The sequence below is a fragment of the Drosophila willistoni genome (genome assembly GCF_018902025.1).
Source record: "Drosophila willistoni isolate 14030-0811.24 chromosome XL unlocalized genomic scaffold, UCI_dwil_1.1 Seg141, whole genome shotgun sequence".
Lineage (NCBI taxonomy): Eukaryota > Metazoa > Arthropoda > Insecta > Diptera > Drosophilidae > Drosophila > Drosophila willistoni.
The window spans coordinates 4,067,838-4,083,020 of NW_025814052.1; the positions used below are offsets into that span (position 1 = coordinate 4,067,838).

The following is a 15,183-nucleotide window of genomic DNA, read 5'->3' on the forward strand; positions in this document are numbered from 1 at the left end:
TCTCTCTCTTTCTTTCTCTTTCCCTTTTTGTGTGTAAATTTGTACAATTTGTTATTAGAAATGTATTCTTTTAGTGTTAAAACTTAATTCTCTTAGAGCTTCTTCGAAATAAAAAGCCAAGACATTTTCACCATGAAACCATAAGTCTCGAATTAATTCCTTCATTCAGAATCCATACAAATTGACCCGCCCTATATATTTAAGAATAAATACCCAAAAGGATTTCAAAAATTTTGAATTATTCTTCGACAAGAAAAGTAAAATACAACATTTTTAAATGTTTTTTATTCTTGAATTTGTAATCGAAAATGGGAAGAGATTAGATTTCAGTTTCGGTTCCGCTTCAGTGGTTTAAAATCTTTGTGTCCAAAGTTAATCTTACTAGGAGAGGGAAACTAAAAACGATTAATTATTCAGTTAGTATCCACCTTGGACTTAATTAGTTGAAGCTGCTCCCCATCTCTACACTAGAAACATTCTCACATTGTGTTTATTTGAAGAAAGTGATAGGAATTTATTGTTATTTGTTGTTGTTTTTGTTATGTGTGTGTGTGTAACAATTACAAATGCAAAAGTTTTTGTTTTTCTTGGGTTTGTTTTTCAATTTTCATTATTTAATCAATTACAACAAATAATAAAAAAGGGAAATGGAAAATGAAACTGAAAATGGGCACGACGAACCGGCAAACTGAACCGGTTCAATTTGGTTACATTCGGCATCTAATTTCAATTTGAATTTCCATTTCAATAGCCTAAAACCTAAGCTTAACAACATTTTAAATTGTTGACGCGTAACGACAATGGCTTCGACTTCTCCTCCCCCTCTTCATAATACTACACTCTCCTCCCACTACTGGGTTAGGCTCGAGAATTATTTATTGTATTTGCCGTCAAATGACGATAAATGACAGAGAAATATTTAAGCTTTAGCCACATACTAAATATTGTGACATAAATAAGTCACGTCTGGGCCAAAATTAAGAAGAAATTTAAAGAGAGACAAATCGATCTCTCTCGATATCTCGCTTGCACTTTCTTGATGTCTACTTATCTACTATATCCATATATGTATATAGTAATAACGTAAAGCTCTCAACTCGTATGTTTATATGACACAGCTATATATCGATCAAATTTGGCATAGTGATTAATAGGTACATGTATGTACATACATATGTACGTACATACACTCATAATGAAAATAATATGTACTTCCCTTAAAATTTAACTTTATTGACTTTAGATTAGCACAATTTTCTGTTGTGGCATTCTATAGTTCACCCCACAAGTTATCGATGAGATTCAGATCAGGAGACTGACTAGGCCAAATAATTTCTTTTTTAAACTAAGGTATCTTTTTAAACAAATGCTCAATAAAGAAAAAGGGCATTTAAATTTTGATAATTAAGGTAAAAAGTTGTGCTAATCTAAAGTCAATAAAGTTAAATTTTATAAAATAGTTCTAGGAGGAGTTTCCGCTAATCCAGACGGACGGACTTTTAGCTATATGAACGGATCAGGAATATATATATAATCTTGCGGATCAAGAATATATATATACTTTATACGGTTAGAGATGCTTCCTTCTAGGCATTGCACAATTCTGATTAGAATAAGACAACAGAAAATTTTGCACTTACCTGTAGACAGACTGTTAACGTTAACAGCAATGTTAAGCTCCAGCGTTGAATGTGATGTAGTTTAGCAGCTTTTGCCTTGTTGATAGGTGACTGTTGTTGTTGTTGTTGCCTTTTGAGTCGAATTCTGGTTGTTGCTTTGCCTAGCTGGTTCAACATCTTGTGGTCGTCGTCGTTTTGTGGCTGTTGGCTTTAATTGTTGTTGTTGTTGTTGCTGCTGCTACTTTGGTTGATTTGTTGTTGGTTTTGTTTCTCTCTCTCCTCTCTCTTTTTGTGATTTAAATTTTGTTGTTCAATAATTTTTGCAAATATTTTAATTTTTTTGTTTTATTTTTTTGCTTTGCTAATTTTTTTTTATTTTCGACATTTTTAAATCGAATTTAGTTTTTGTTGTTGATTTTTGTAAAATTAAATGCATTGCTAAACAGTTTTTGTTGCTGCACAAAAAACCAAAAAAGGAAAATAAGAGTGAAAAACGCTATCTCTCTCTCTCTCTCCCCCAACTCATATTTATTTCTCTGTTTCTCTCGAGATCTCTACATCTCTCTCTTTATTTTTTTCTCTGTGCCTCTCAAGATCTCTTCCTCTCCCTCTCTCTCTCAACCTCCAATATTTTTTTTCTCTGTGTCTCTGGAGATCTCTTCCCCTCTCATTATCTCTTTGACTCTCCATCTACCATCGTGTCTCTCAATTTAAGCTTCTCTAATTGTCTTGCTTTCATTTATTTACTTAGTAAACGGTCTGTAGAGAGTTCGATTCTTTATTTACATTTAATTTTACTTACTTATTACATAGTATATGTATTGTTTTTTATCTAGAAACAAATATGATTTTTTTTTAAGATATCTTAAAGATATCTATCCAATATTTGAGACCATTTTTGTTTGTTAAAAGTACAAAACATATGTAAGATTATTGTACTTCCATATATAGAGTAACAAAGAGCGTATTAAATAATAAATAAATCAAGATTATTAATTAGCAGCTGTGTTTTTATATACATTTGTATAAAAAACTAATCAGTTGAATCTAAAAAGTGATAAGTATTCCCATTTAGATTTCTGTTTAAGTTTGCCTGACTGCATCTCATTTGTTATTCTATCCATCTGGATGATAGTAAATATTCCATTCAAAAATGTTTTCTTATTTTCAAAACTAAAGCGACAGAACTATCAGCTGCTGTATCAGCTGTTTTTGTGTTTAGGTCGATAATGCCGATTTGGAGGAAAAAAATGCATTATGTACAATGATTCCAGAGTTGGGTCGTTTCATAATCGGCTGGCTATATACTCGAGTTTCGACAGGGTAGAAGTTAGTTTTGGCTTTCTAGCATTTTGAGGTTTTCTGTTAATTAATTGTAATTAATGTTTATTTCTAAGCACAAACACATACATACATATGTATGTATATATTTAAAGTATATATTTATATTTTTTGGTTTGTGGCTTATTTTTATTTTTGTTTTTGCGAAAAAACATTATTTTTTAGCCTGACCACGGGCTGACGTCAACTGAGCACAAAAAAAAGCTTTATTCATACGTATTTTTATACATATGTACATATCTTCATATGTATATATATACATATATATTTAACTGATGTATATATTTAAATTATAAGATATAACAAAAAATTTAAAACCAGTTTTCAGCATACAAACAACAAAAAGCTGCCCTAGGGGTCTATTTGTTGTTGTTGTTGCAAAAGAAACCTTCAACTTACAGAGAGACTGGCAGACAGACAGAGTGAGAGAGAGAGACAAAGAGACACTGAGAGAGAGCCAAAGAGATCTTCAGCATCTCTGGTTAATAGGAGGTGTAAGAGCGAGACGGGTCTAAGAAATGCAATAAACACTAAAACGTAATAGCAACAAAAAAAAAAGAAGCAACAACAAAAGCCAAACTTTAAGCTCTCGCTGCAAAACAAGTTTTTAAAACCAACAAAACCAAAAAAAATTGTTTTCCTTTTTTTTTGGTTTACTTCGTTTTCTTTAAATGTGGGACATAAAAAAGGGAAATAATTACCACAATACTAAAATTGTTGTTAAAAATAATAACAAAAGAAAACATAATTTTGCATCTCATTTTGCACACACACACACACACACACGCACACACAGGAAATGGAGAAATTTGTAATTTTCATTCAAAATTCAACATAAGAGACAGAAAGAGAGCGAGAGACCAAAAGATACTTTGACGGCTAACGGGGCGTGGGAGGTGGCACTAGTAATTGCTTCCATTGGAGAAAGAGAGAGAGAGAGAGAGAGAGAGTGCGAGAGGGAGAGAGTGGGTTGGTTTCGATGGAAAGAAAGCAACGGCATGCCAAAAGCAACGACAGCGGCGTCGCCGGTGGCTGCAAGTTGCGTAGGTGTTGTTACTGCGGCTGTTATTATTGTTGTTGTTGTTGTTGTTGTTGTTGTTTTTGCTCTTGCAACAAAAAACTCTCAGTTTCTGCTTTTACTTTGCGCTTTGTTAAACATATTTCATTATTTATTTTTCTTTGATTTTTTCTTACATTTTTCTTTTGTTGTTGTATATAGATTTGTTGTTGTTATCTATTTAATTTCACACGCGACATAACACACACTTCAAACAACAAAAAAAAAAGAACTAAAACTTCTTTTTCTAATACATATATTTATGCGAAAAAAGAAAAACAAACGAAAAACCACAAATTTAGACGGCGGCTGCGACGACGGCACGATGATGATGGCGAGAAACAGCGACAAACGTAGACCGATGGGGCTTGATGGGCAACGGACACGGAAGCGGACCAGCAAAGAAAACACCTGAGCACGCTCTCACATTCAAAACTCAACTTGTTACAAGCGACACAGCGACAACACAACCGCTCACCACAAAATTCAAAATCACACAAAAAAGTTAATTTAAAAGGGGTTGAAAATGAGTATGTTTGACGGCGCCACTGCACTGGGGGGTTCGCAACTCGATGCTCGATGTCGCAGCTCGATTCAACATGCAACTCGATCCAACATCCAACAAAAGAGCGCTGTTTATGCAAAAGAGAGTAAAAATCGTGAGAAATGGTCGGAATCGAGCAATAGAGTCAGACTCCGACCATTCAATCGAGCAAAAGAGTCAGACTCCGACCATCGAGTCGAACATGCAACCTTGGAGTCGAACGTCGAAGAAAAGAGAACAAAGAGCATGGAACAAAGAGAACAAAAAACTACCAATACGGAAGAATTCTCGCTCCCGGCTTCTCTCTCGATTGGTATTTTTCGATCTTCCTCTTTATTAGACTCTCCGGCCCGTAATGCTGCACATTTCCATGATACACTCAAAAAAATCTCAATTTTTAAAAGATTAATACAAATACAAATACAATCACACTGAAAGAAACCGGCGCAATTTTTAGCTCCCGCGCGCACCCCCGAAAACTGAGAGCCAGAATAGAGAAGTGCTACACTTGGCGAAACAAGTGTTGATGGTAGATATTATTGGATCATGATTAATAAAAGTAGTGGCCGACCTCTGTTATAATCTGAATCCACGGATTCAATACCTCAATTAATTATGTACATGTGTGAATCGCGAAGCTCTAATTAATAAGCAAAGCTTAATACAGTTGACCGTTTGTTGCAGTGCATTTTGCCATTTATTTATTTTGCCTCGCTCTTAAATTGCACTTGCAAAGCAGCCCCACCACCAGTGTTGCCGTTTTTCCCCGAGCAAAATAAGCTGAATTAACAAAAAAAACCAGCCAGAATAAGCTAAATCCCAGAAAAAAATAGCTGAAAAATAAGCTAATTTTTTTAAGTTTTTAAATTATAAAAAACATATATTTTTAAAAAAACTTCATGTTTATGAAAAAAAAAACGAAAACAAAAGAAATTTAAACTTATAAAGTTCATTTAAATGACATTAAACCTGCTATTAGATTGTCTACAGACTGTTCGGGCTCATTATCTAATTGTTCCACATTTTCTATAGACTTCAGGCAGATTGAAGAAACTTTGTAATCAAAGCAACATTTGTTGTGTCGGCTCAATCCGGATCTAGAATTTAAAAATATAAGTTTTTGTTCTGATGAGACTATCACTTTCTGAGACATTACCTTATGGTTAATATTGAATTTAACGTGTCAACGTTCATCCTATTTCTTATTTTATTTTTTATTAAATTAACTTGGCTAAAAACCCTTTCCACTTCGGCGTTCGACCAAGGTAAAGAATGTATTTCAAGCGCAACAGAACTCAGCTTAGAAAACCGGTTGTTTCCGCCCGAGTCTCTGTAATTCAATACTTCAACCCAAAATTTAATTGTGTCCTCAGTATTTTCCCAAGAGATAAGTGTCAATTCATTGTATTGACGTTCAATTTCGTCAATATTGGGAATTCCAAAAAACTCCAAAATCGGAATGATGTTTTTTTTTTAGTTTTTAAAATATTTTCTACTGCAAAAGCATCGGCTTGTTTTAAGATTTTAAAATTGTCGGGTAACCTAAAATTAGAAAAATATATTATTAATAATTGTAAATTAAATAAAAAGAACTAAATATTTACCTCTGCTTTAGTTGCTTAACAAGATCAACTACGAAATTCGTGCAACTTTCTCGGATCGACTTTTCCTCATCATTGGATATACTCACAGATTTGATATGTTTTTCAAAAGCATATCCAAGATACAAGTCTCTAGTCACATACTTTTCAAATCCATCATCGTTTATACAATCTACACTTTTATCTGGAGCTATTATGTAGATTTTTAGTGAATTGATGGCAAATATTAGCTCGTTTAACAATTTCGATGGATTTGAAGTATTGCTTTGGAAGCATTTGTTAATAAGCCCTTGTCAAATCAGTCAAGTCCTTTCTCAGCCATTCCTTGAATTCTGAGCTCTGTAGCCAGACGTCTCTAACTTTTTCTTTATAATTTTCTTTAGGCATGTTTACAAATGACCAATCTATTTAATCAAGGTAGTTAGAGATGGAAGTATTGCAGAAATTAGTGATGTAAGACTTCAATAGTTGCCAGACTGTAACTTTGTCAATTAATCGGCATTTGGGAAACTTTATTATAACAACTAAAAGATATATTAAATAAGCTAAAAATTAGCTGTTTCGATTCTTAAATAAGCCAGATTTTCCGCTATCCGCAATTTCCCAATTTTATCCGCAATCGCTCTTGAAAATAAGCCAGATCTGGCCGAAAATAAGCCAAAACGGCAACACTGCCCACCACCCCCGCAGTGTTCAGATCAACCACTCTTTGCACTCTCTTGCGCTCTCTTGGGCTCTCTCTTAAATGTTCGAGTTGCAGACGATAGGTTTGCTTCGATAATGTCGATTACGATAGGTTTCCGATAGGTTTCGCTCCGATAATGTCGATTACGCCTCCAGTGTGACCACATTTCATTTTCAAAGGTGGTGAATTTTTATAATGGGAGTTTTTCTGTACCAATAGTGGGAATTTTTCCGATATTGCAAAATATGTAAAAAAAAAACAACAACAAAAAAATACAAGTGGATAAACAAAATTGCAGTAAATAATTAAATAAAATAACTAAAAACCCAACTGAATAGCACAAATTGAATGTAATAATTTTGGAATTGAATTTGAATGTGCTTTCCCTCAAACAACTAATGTTTTCTCTCTGTCCCTCTCGTCTGTGTGGCAGGTAATGGATCTGGACTTGGACTGGCAGAATAGTCTGACGGAAATCAAGGATCGTGGTCAGTATTTGCTCCATTCGGAGAAATGGGCCGATTGCAGATTTCTAGTGGGATCACCACCCAATCAGCGAGTGATTGCGGGCCACAAGCTACTGTTAGCTATGGCATCGCCGGTATTCGAACGGATGTTCTATGGCATTTTACCGGATAAGACGGATCCCATAATTATACCCGATGTCCAGCCCGAGGCATTCGAGGCAATGTTGGAGTACATCTACACAGATCGCATCACAATTGGCTCCTTCGACAAGGCCTGCGAATTGTGCTATGTGGCCAAAAAGTATATGCTACCGCATGTGGTGACACGATGCACGCTCTTCCTCTGGGCCGATCTAAGTCCCAAGAATGCCTGTCGCGCCTACGAGTTTGCCAAACTCTTCGATGAGCCGCGCCTAATGCAGAGCAGCATGGAGCTAATTGCGTCAAACACTCGCGAAGTGTTATCTGATCCCAGTTTCCTGGACATTGAGGTGTCGACATTGATGGCCATTTTGGATCAGAATCGTCTGAATATTGATTCCGAATTGGATTTATTCAATTGCCTGATGAAATTCGCCAGCGAAAGGGGCATATTGACGGGTAATACCGATGAGGTTTGTGAGGAGAAATTCGAGAAGGATTTATTACCCAAAGAACCACCGGTGGAGGAATCTTCGTTAGGTGTTGCAATTGCTGCTGCAGATGCTGGCGAGGATGTTGTGGTGGAGGAAATTAAAATGGAGCCCGATGTGGCAGCCATGATGCAGCATATGCCGCAGGATAACGAAGAGGTTCATTTTGATGCCGAGCCAGAGCCAGTGGCATCCACATCATCGGAGGCAGCTGCCGCCGCCGCCGCCGCCGCTGCTGCTGTTGCTGCTGCTGCTTCTGTAGCATCTACATCTGCTTCTGTTGCTCCATCTGGTCCTGCCGCATCCCCGCCATCGGATGATGTTGTCATAATTGACAGCGATGCCACCGATGATGCAGCAACCGCCGCTGCCAACATGATCAGCATCATGGATGCCCAACGAACCATTATGGATGGCGCCATGCTGCGTCAGGCAGTGAAAAAGATTCGTTTTCTGACCATGACGCCGCAACAATTCGCAGAGGGTCCGGCACGATCTAAACTGTTGCAGCAACATGAGGCTTTGGCCATTTTAATAAAAATCTCCAGTCCCACATTAAATGATTGCCACATGCCGGAGGGTTTCTGCGTATCGCGTAGCACTCGCAACTTTTATGAGTTGGCTCATCGGCAAAGCGAATTGTCTTCGTCCTACAGGCAGCATCCAGGTGGACCCAATGGCGCTTCAACATCTGCCAATGGCGCCACCTGCAGTGGACGCTCAAATCCCATTTTGTTCTCCCGCCTGGGTGCCAATCCAATGCCCAATCCATTTGCATTCTTCGGTGAGGATACGGTCATGTCGCAGGATCATCCAAATGGCAGCCATGCCTCGACGCGCTGTTTTAGCCAAGTCTTCGAGGGTGGCTCTGGTGGCGCAGCTCCCGCACCGGCACCTGTGCCTGCTCCCGCCCCGGCACCTGAGCCAGATGCTGCGCCCTCTGGTTCAGCTGGATCTAGCGGTGATGGTGGTGGTGCTGGCGGTGGCGGTGGCGGTGGGAACTCTCAAAATGATATGGTTAAAACCTATTGCATGCGCTCACTGACACGCCAATTCGATTTCCGTAATACCAGCGTCACAGATTCGGGTGTCACCTTCCAGGTGAATGCAAACATTTGGATTTTGGGCGTCCAGGTGCCGACCCAGGTATTGTGCGGTGAATTAATGACCTCCGCCGGTTTTACGGAACGTTATACCGAAGTACTCTATGCTCATATCCAGGATATGCATGGTTCACGGATCACTTATACACATTGCACGGCCCGGGTACGTTACGATTCCGTATTGGATATCACTTTCGATCGCGCCGTCTATATCTATCGCAATCAGATCTATAAAATCTACGTCGTATTCAATAAGATGGGCTGGTATCCAATGTATTCCTGTGTCCCAAATTCCATTTGCAATCGGGTTAAATTCATGTTCAATGTCGGTAATCCCACTGAATCGGTGCGCGAGGGCCTTATATATGCCATTATCTTTTCAGTTCCCCAGGATCATCCGCGCCATTTGATTGATTGAGTGATCGATAATAACGATGATGATGATCGAAATGATGAGAACGATGGGAATTATCCATTATATTGTATATTCTCTATGTGATAGATGTACGAATAGGTGGACTTACCAAATTGATTTCCACTGTAGCCAAATTCTATGAAATGCTATTGATAGAACAAAACAAGAAAAACCCCAAATGGAAATTCAACTTTATTTACTTGCAACAAAATTTCAAAATTAGTAATAAGAATTCTTTGTCGTCGTCTTTGTGTGGTTATCGGTTTGTCATTTTAGCAAGTAAGTGTCTAATTAGAAAAATTTTCTAATTAAAATTAATGTCTTCTACTGCAGAATTTTGAAAAATCAAAAAGGAACAAATGTATCATTTGTAATCAGATTTCTTTTCTCCTTTTCTCTCTTTTGCAATCTTTGTATGCCAAATAGAATAGTTGTAACTTTCTTATTTAATTGACAATCGATCGGACGACCAAAACTTCCTTAAAAAGAAAATTTTTTCAACATCTTTGATGAATTTGTTCTCCTTTTTTTTTTTTTTTTTTGGGAAGTAGTATTAAAAATTGAACTGATCCGAATATACGTTTAGTGGTTTTCCATTTTTGCTTCCAATAGTTCAAGTTCAATAGTACTAAATTATTTTTATAGTCTTTGTTTTATGTTTATTTGCCTTTCATTTATGTGTAAACTTTAAGATACATATATACAAATATATACATTTTTTTTATGTCCCTAAAACAAAATAACAAAAAAAAAAAAACAAACCATGTTCCCAGCAACAAAAAAAAAAATTAACTGATTACAATAAATTAAATTAACTTTATTGCGATTTGTATACAAAAAAAAAAAGAAGAAACATGGAGAAATAAACACAAAATCAAAATGAAATAAGACAAGACAAGGTAAAGTTAAAATATTTTATATATTGCCATACATTTGATGCTAGGAAAAAAATAAAAACAAAAAGGGGGACAGTGTGCGAGCGGGATAGAACGAATAACCAGCGCGTGCAGAAGAAGGGAAAGATATACATATACATATACATAATAAGGGAGAGAGAGAGAAGAAGACAAAGAGAGGTTCATAGTCTGAGCTTTGAGTCGAGCTTTTTACACACACACAATATATACAGTTATAAAGTTTGCAGTTAATTCGCCTTCGCCTTCGCCATCTATTTGCCATAGTTGGCACAATTTCCGCTAGCATATTCGGGCTCCTCACAGGTCAATGTATGCTCATCAAAGACCTTATCCTCACCGCAGCTTATCAAACGGGGATATCCTTCAACGCAAGTGATCAAGCGATGGCAATCACCGGAAACCGGGAAACGTGGGAAGGGCCAGAAGCGAGCGGCCACCGAATTGGGATCCACTTTGGTGGGGCACTTGAAGCCAACAACAGCTACGAAAAGGACATTTCCAGTGTTAGAAAATTAATCGAATGTAACAAACATTTGGCTAGCTTTGCTTACCCTCCGGATTGCAGTGATCCAACAGCTGATCGGGCCAATTGCAGCCATGAATACGCTCATCGTATGCCAAACCAGCATCACAATCCTGTTCATGGGGTTCACCGTGGGCACACTTAATATAGGTGGTCGAGCAATCCTTCGATACGGCATATAATCCAAATTGATATTCACAGCCGGGTGAAGAAATGGGTGTAGCTACAACATACATATATATAAACAGAAAACCAAGTAAAATACCAATTTCTAACGGCTTGGGATAACAACAAACATTTTAAGGAACTCGACCAGTGTCACAATTTGAAATTCGCCTTCTCATTGTTAACACTTTTCGAATACCTTGTTCAATTTTCAAGTCCGTATCACAATTTGAGCTCTGTAACATCGTTTTAAAACTTAAAACTTTTCAACTCGATAAGATAGTTTTCGAATATGTTGTCTAATTTTCAAGTCTGTTCAAGTCACGGAGCTACAGTGAGTCAAAAAAGTATTGGCACACTTGAAAAATCCAACTTCTAAGAGCTGTAACTTTTTTGTTAACACAGCTATATGTAAATGAAAAATTACATTTATTAAACTCATATATGATATTTAATCTTGAACAAAAAAAAAAATTATATTTCAGCTTTGGTTCATTTGCAAAATACAAAAATGTAAATATAGGCACAAATTTTCAACAAAAAGTTTTGTACGTATGTAAAATCGTTTTTTTACAACTTTGTTGTTTAAAGATTAATTATCCTATTTATTTGCAATTCAAACTATTATATTTTTGCAGTGGACTGGAATATTTAAAATTGGATGCATTGGAAAAAACGTCCAAGTTGCATTTAATTAATTAAAGTTAATACATTTAAGGATTTTGAGGTCATAAATATACATATATAGTTTAAAAAAATTAAAAAATTAAATTAAAAATTTAAAATATTCAATTTGGCAGATAAAAAAACCAATATATGTACTTTTAAAGATCTCGTATGAAATTTGAGAAATGTTTGAAAATTTTCAAAGATTTTAGTGCCAGCTCTTAGGCTTATCATATTATATTTTCTTATCCTATTTTAGTCGTTTTAAATTGCTGATAAAATAGTCGGATATCTTTTTCGTTTCCTTTCCAAGTACGGTTTCTCTTAATCATATGTAGTTGTATGTATGTATATATACTTACGATCCCAGTGCCGTCCCTTGCAGTCAACGGCCCAATTGTAATTGCAATGATTATGTACAGCGCCTTTGCCATCGAAGAGTAAACCATTTTCACAGGTCTCCAGAGTCAAAGTGCCATTGGTGCAGAGAAAGAATTGGTCACAATTCTCCGTATGGGCATAGGCTTGAACGCCATACTTTTCGGGACATTCCGGTGTGCCAACGGCCAAGGCATGTCCTGGATGAAAAAAAAAACGAAGAAATTATGTGCATATTCAATATGTATTGAAGAGAGACCGGAAAAACCGATAACGTTTACTTAAGTCAATTTCAATTTCTTTTAGCCGTCAATATGTAGACAAAGAGTAAACAGAAACAACTACCAACTACTTCCTTCCTAACCAACTGGTTTTAATGCAAGTGCAAGTGATGTCGTGAGGTTTTGCTTTCGCGATGCGCGCACATCATCTTCGTCTAGCGCCGGGTCTTGGACGATAACGATGATGGTGATGTAACTTGTCTCTTGGCCATATGCCGTATGCTTGGAATGTGCAATTTGGATGTGTCTCTCCCTCACTCGCTCTCTCTCTCTCTCTCTATGTGTGTGTGTGTGTACATACCCGTGTAGTAACAACAGATTGGGAAATATATATATATATATATGTGTGTTTTTTTTTAATGAAAGATTTACTGTTATATTGAAATTTCGAGATATTTTTGAAATGGGATTTTGACCTTTTCGAACGTCACAAAAAGTACAGAAAACGTGTATTCCGATGAGTGGAGACAAGAGAGTAACTTGAGTTTATATGGCGCGGTATATCAGGAATTTAGATCGGGTTAGATAATTTGATTGTTGTGTGTGGTTTCTTAATTGTTAACTGGTTTAACCAGATCAGTTCAGACTCTATTAATTCTACTTGGTGCCAAGCACTGCCCAACCCAAAAACTGAAACCAAAACCCATTGCAATTGGGTATTGATATATAGATATATACATATACATACATATACGTATGTATATATAGAAAAGAGAACAAAAAAAAAGCAAAAGTAATTCGCAACAAACTGATCTGCATGCCAAATGAGACTTCTAGACGGACGACATATGGTGTGTATATATGTATGTGTATATAGAAAACTTGGGTGCCTGGTGAGTGTAAGATTGGCTCAGGGTTAAGTAACTAATCTATGGCTATAAGGCCTTCGAAAAACTTTGTCTTTGAAACTGACTTTCAATTTAATTGATCAAAGAGTTAAAAGTTTTGAGAACAAACTGTAGCTAACTTACAATTATAATCGACATACAATGCTTGAATGGTCTAATGGAATTTTTGAAAGTAAAAGCTTATTTACCCAATCACACACACACACACACACACACACATACTAGAAGGGATTTACTTGCGCGCGCGTGTGTGTGTGTGTGCCACTCCCCCAACTTACCACAGGCAATTGAAGCCAGGATCAGAATCAGCATAGTGCCAACTTTAACACGTTGCTGCATGGTGAAAATTTTACACACACAAGGAAAAAAAAAACCAAAACAAACAAACAACAACAAAATATATCAAAATAACTAATTAAAGTTTTTATGTAAATTATAAATAATTAACAGCAACAACAACAAGCAATTGTAATAACGGTAAACAAAAATTAATATGACAAAACTTCCGCTCGACAATTGGTATTAAGTTTGTGTATATGCATATATATATATTGTTTCTATATATAAATTTATTTTTCATATACGTTTTAACGGTTACGCGTTCCAAACTCAACTGAAAAGATTTATACCGCGCTACCAGAAGAAGAAGAAGAAGAAGCAACGGCGGCAGCAGCAACAGCAACAGCGCGACAGCAGCAGCAAAAGTCGCTAACAACAACAACGACAACAACAACAATAATCGCAGCAACAACGTCGGCAACTTGGCTTTGGTAACGGCAGTGACAACCCAAAAAATCAAAAGAAAAACTTTTGCAAAGCTTTGCGTTTGAATTTGTTTCTTTTTTTCAGTTTTTTTTTTTTTTTTTGTTTCTCGTATTGGGGGCGTCATAGTAATGGCCAGAGAGGTGGCTGGTGGTGTCGGTGGCGGAAGAGTCCCTGCCTGGATTGATATCTACAAAGACTTTAGGCCAGTGCCGTATCTAGGCATATGAAATGAAGTGAATATGCCCCCTAAACTAGGCTTCATAAAACTCAAATGAAGAACTTTTGAAACAAACTGTGCATAACAAAAACTTAATTCTCGATGATTGAGTTCTGTTATTGCATACTTTAGGGAGTGATAGCATATTTTGCTAGATCCGCCATTGCCTTTTTGGTGTTTTTTATTAAAAAAATTTCATATTTTATCATGGGATGGTTTTTATAGTTTAAATATCAATATTTCATAAATTCGAGAATTCTATTATAAACTTACAATTGTTGCCAAACTTTTTTGTCGTTTTTTTTTTTTTAATTTACATATATTTTTTGGAATATAAGAAATTTCATCTTAAGATTTTCGACATTAGTTAAAAGAACAGTGTGTCATTTATTTTGAGTTATTTTTAAAATATTTAACAGTTATTGGTTAATTTTTTTTTATAATTATCATGTTTTGTTTATGTATGGCAAACTTTTGGGTTTTGTGAGGCACTAGCTAAAGTCATAGCCAATTATGTATACTTAATTTAGCAATAGCGTATACTTAATTTGTTTTTGCCATGCAATAAAAGTATTGCCTACTTTGCGGAGTCTTTATGATAATTGCAAACTTATAATAAAGTGATACGATTATTATTATTCTCAAAACGTTGCATAGTTGAAAAAGGTTTTCAGCAAAATCCAACTGAATATTTGAATATTTTTAAATTTTATAAACTTTTCTAACCTTTTTAAAAAAGTATTCCAAGTTCCTCAAAATTCTTTTGATAGTTTCAACTGACGATGACGTTCTGCTTTCCCACTTTTGGCGGACCCCGTTTATAGTCCGGACCTGGATATTAGTTAGGTATGTTGTCACAGTTGCGGTAAAACGTGATTGGCGTTTAGCTGAGAGCTTCCATTAAGTGTGTGCGATTGAAAGTAAAAGTCAAAGCTTGAGCCGAGCTTAAGCTTCATTCA

At 36.2% G+C, this 15,183-nt stretch overlaps 3 protein-coding genes and 1 long non-coding RNA gene across 9 annotated transcripts in view; 1 reads left to right on the top strand and 3 right to left on the bottom strand.

The window, feature by feature from the left end:
- Window positions 1-1,866, bottom strand: part of LOC6648831 (tyrosine-protein phosphatase 10D) — a 42,302-nt gene extending 40,436 nt beyond the window's left edge. For all 6 annotated transcript variants that reach the window (XM_023179559.2, XM_023179558.2, XM_023179556.2 and 3 more), the window contains exon 1: window positions 1,641-1,866. In XM_023179559.2, the coding sequence (XP_023035327.1) occupies window positions 1,641-1,796 (156 nt within the window). In that variant the 5' untranslated portion in view covers window positions 1,797-1,866. The remainder of the gene's footprint in view (window positions 1-1,640) is intronic.
- A 3,620-nt stretch (window positions 1,867-5,486) lies between these two features.
- LOC124460441 lies at window positions 5,487-6,601 on the bottom strand. The gene is made up of 3 exons (XR_006954336.1): window positions 6,166-6,601; window positions 5,718-6,103; window positions 5,487-5,658 (listed from the first exon to the last, which is right to left on the bottom strand). It is a non-coding gene; the product is annotated as an uncharacterized LOC124460441 (long non-coding RNA).
- Window positions 6,602-7,130: 529 nt separating this feature from the next.
- Window positions 7,131-9,838, top strand: LOC6648832. The gene is made up of 2 exons (XM_002071276.4): window positions 7,131-7,197; window positions 7,281-9,838. The coding sequence occupies exon 2, from the start codon at window positions 7,284-7,286 to the stop codon at window positions 9,465-9,467; it is 2,184 nt and encodes a 727-aa protein (XP_002071312.1). The 5' UTR covers window positions 7,131-7,197; window positions 7,281-7,283; the 3' UTR covers window positions 9,468-9,838.
- A 553-nt stretch (window positions 9,839-10,391) lies between these two features.
- On the bottom strand, window positions 10,392-13,587 carry LOC6648833 (protein obstructor-E). The gene is made up of 4 exons (XM_002071277.4): window positions 13,521-13,587; window positions 12,098-12,313; window positions 10,933-11,127; window positions 10,392-10,862 (listed from the first exon to the last, which is right to left on the bottom strand). The coding sequence occupies exons 1-4, from the start codon at window positions 13,579-13,581 to the stop codon at window positions 10,633-10,635; spliced, it is 702 nt and encodes a 233-aa protein (XP_002071313.3). The 5' UTR covers window positions 13,582-13,587; the 3' UTR covers window positions 10,392-10,632.
- Window positions 13,588-15,183: the final 1,596 nt, after the last annotated feature.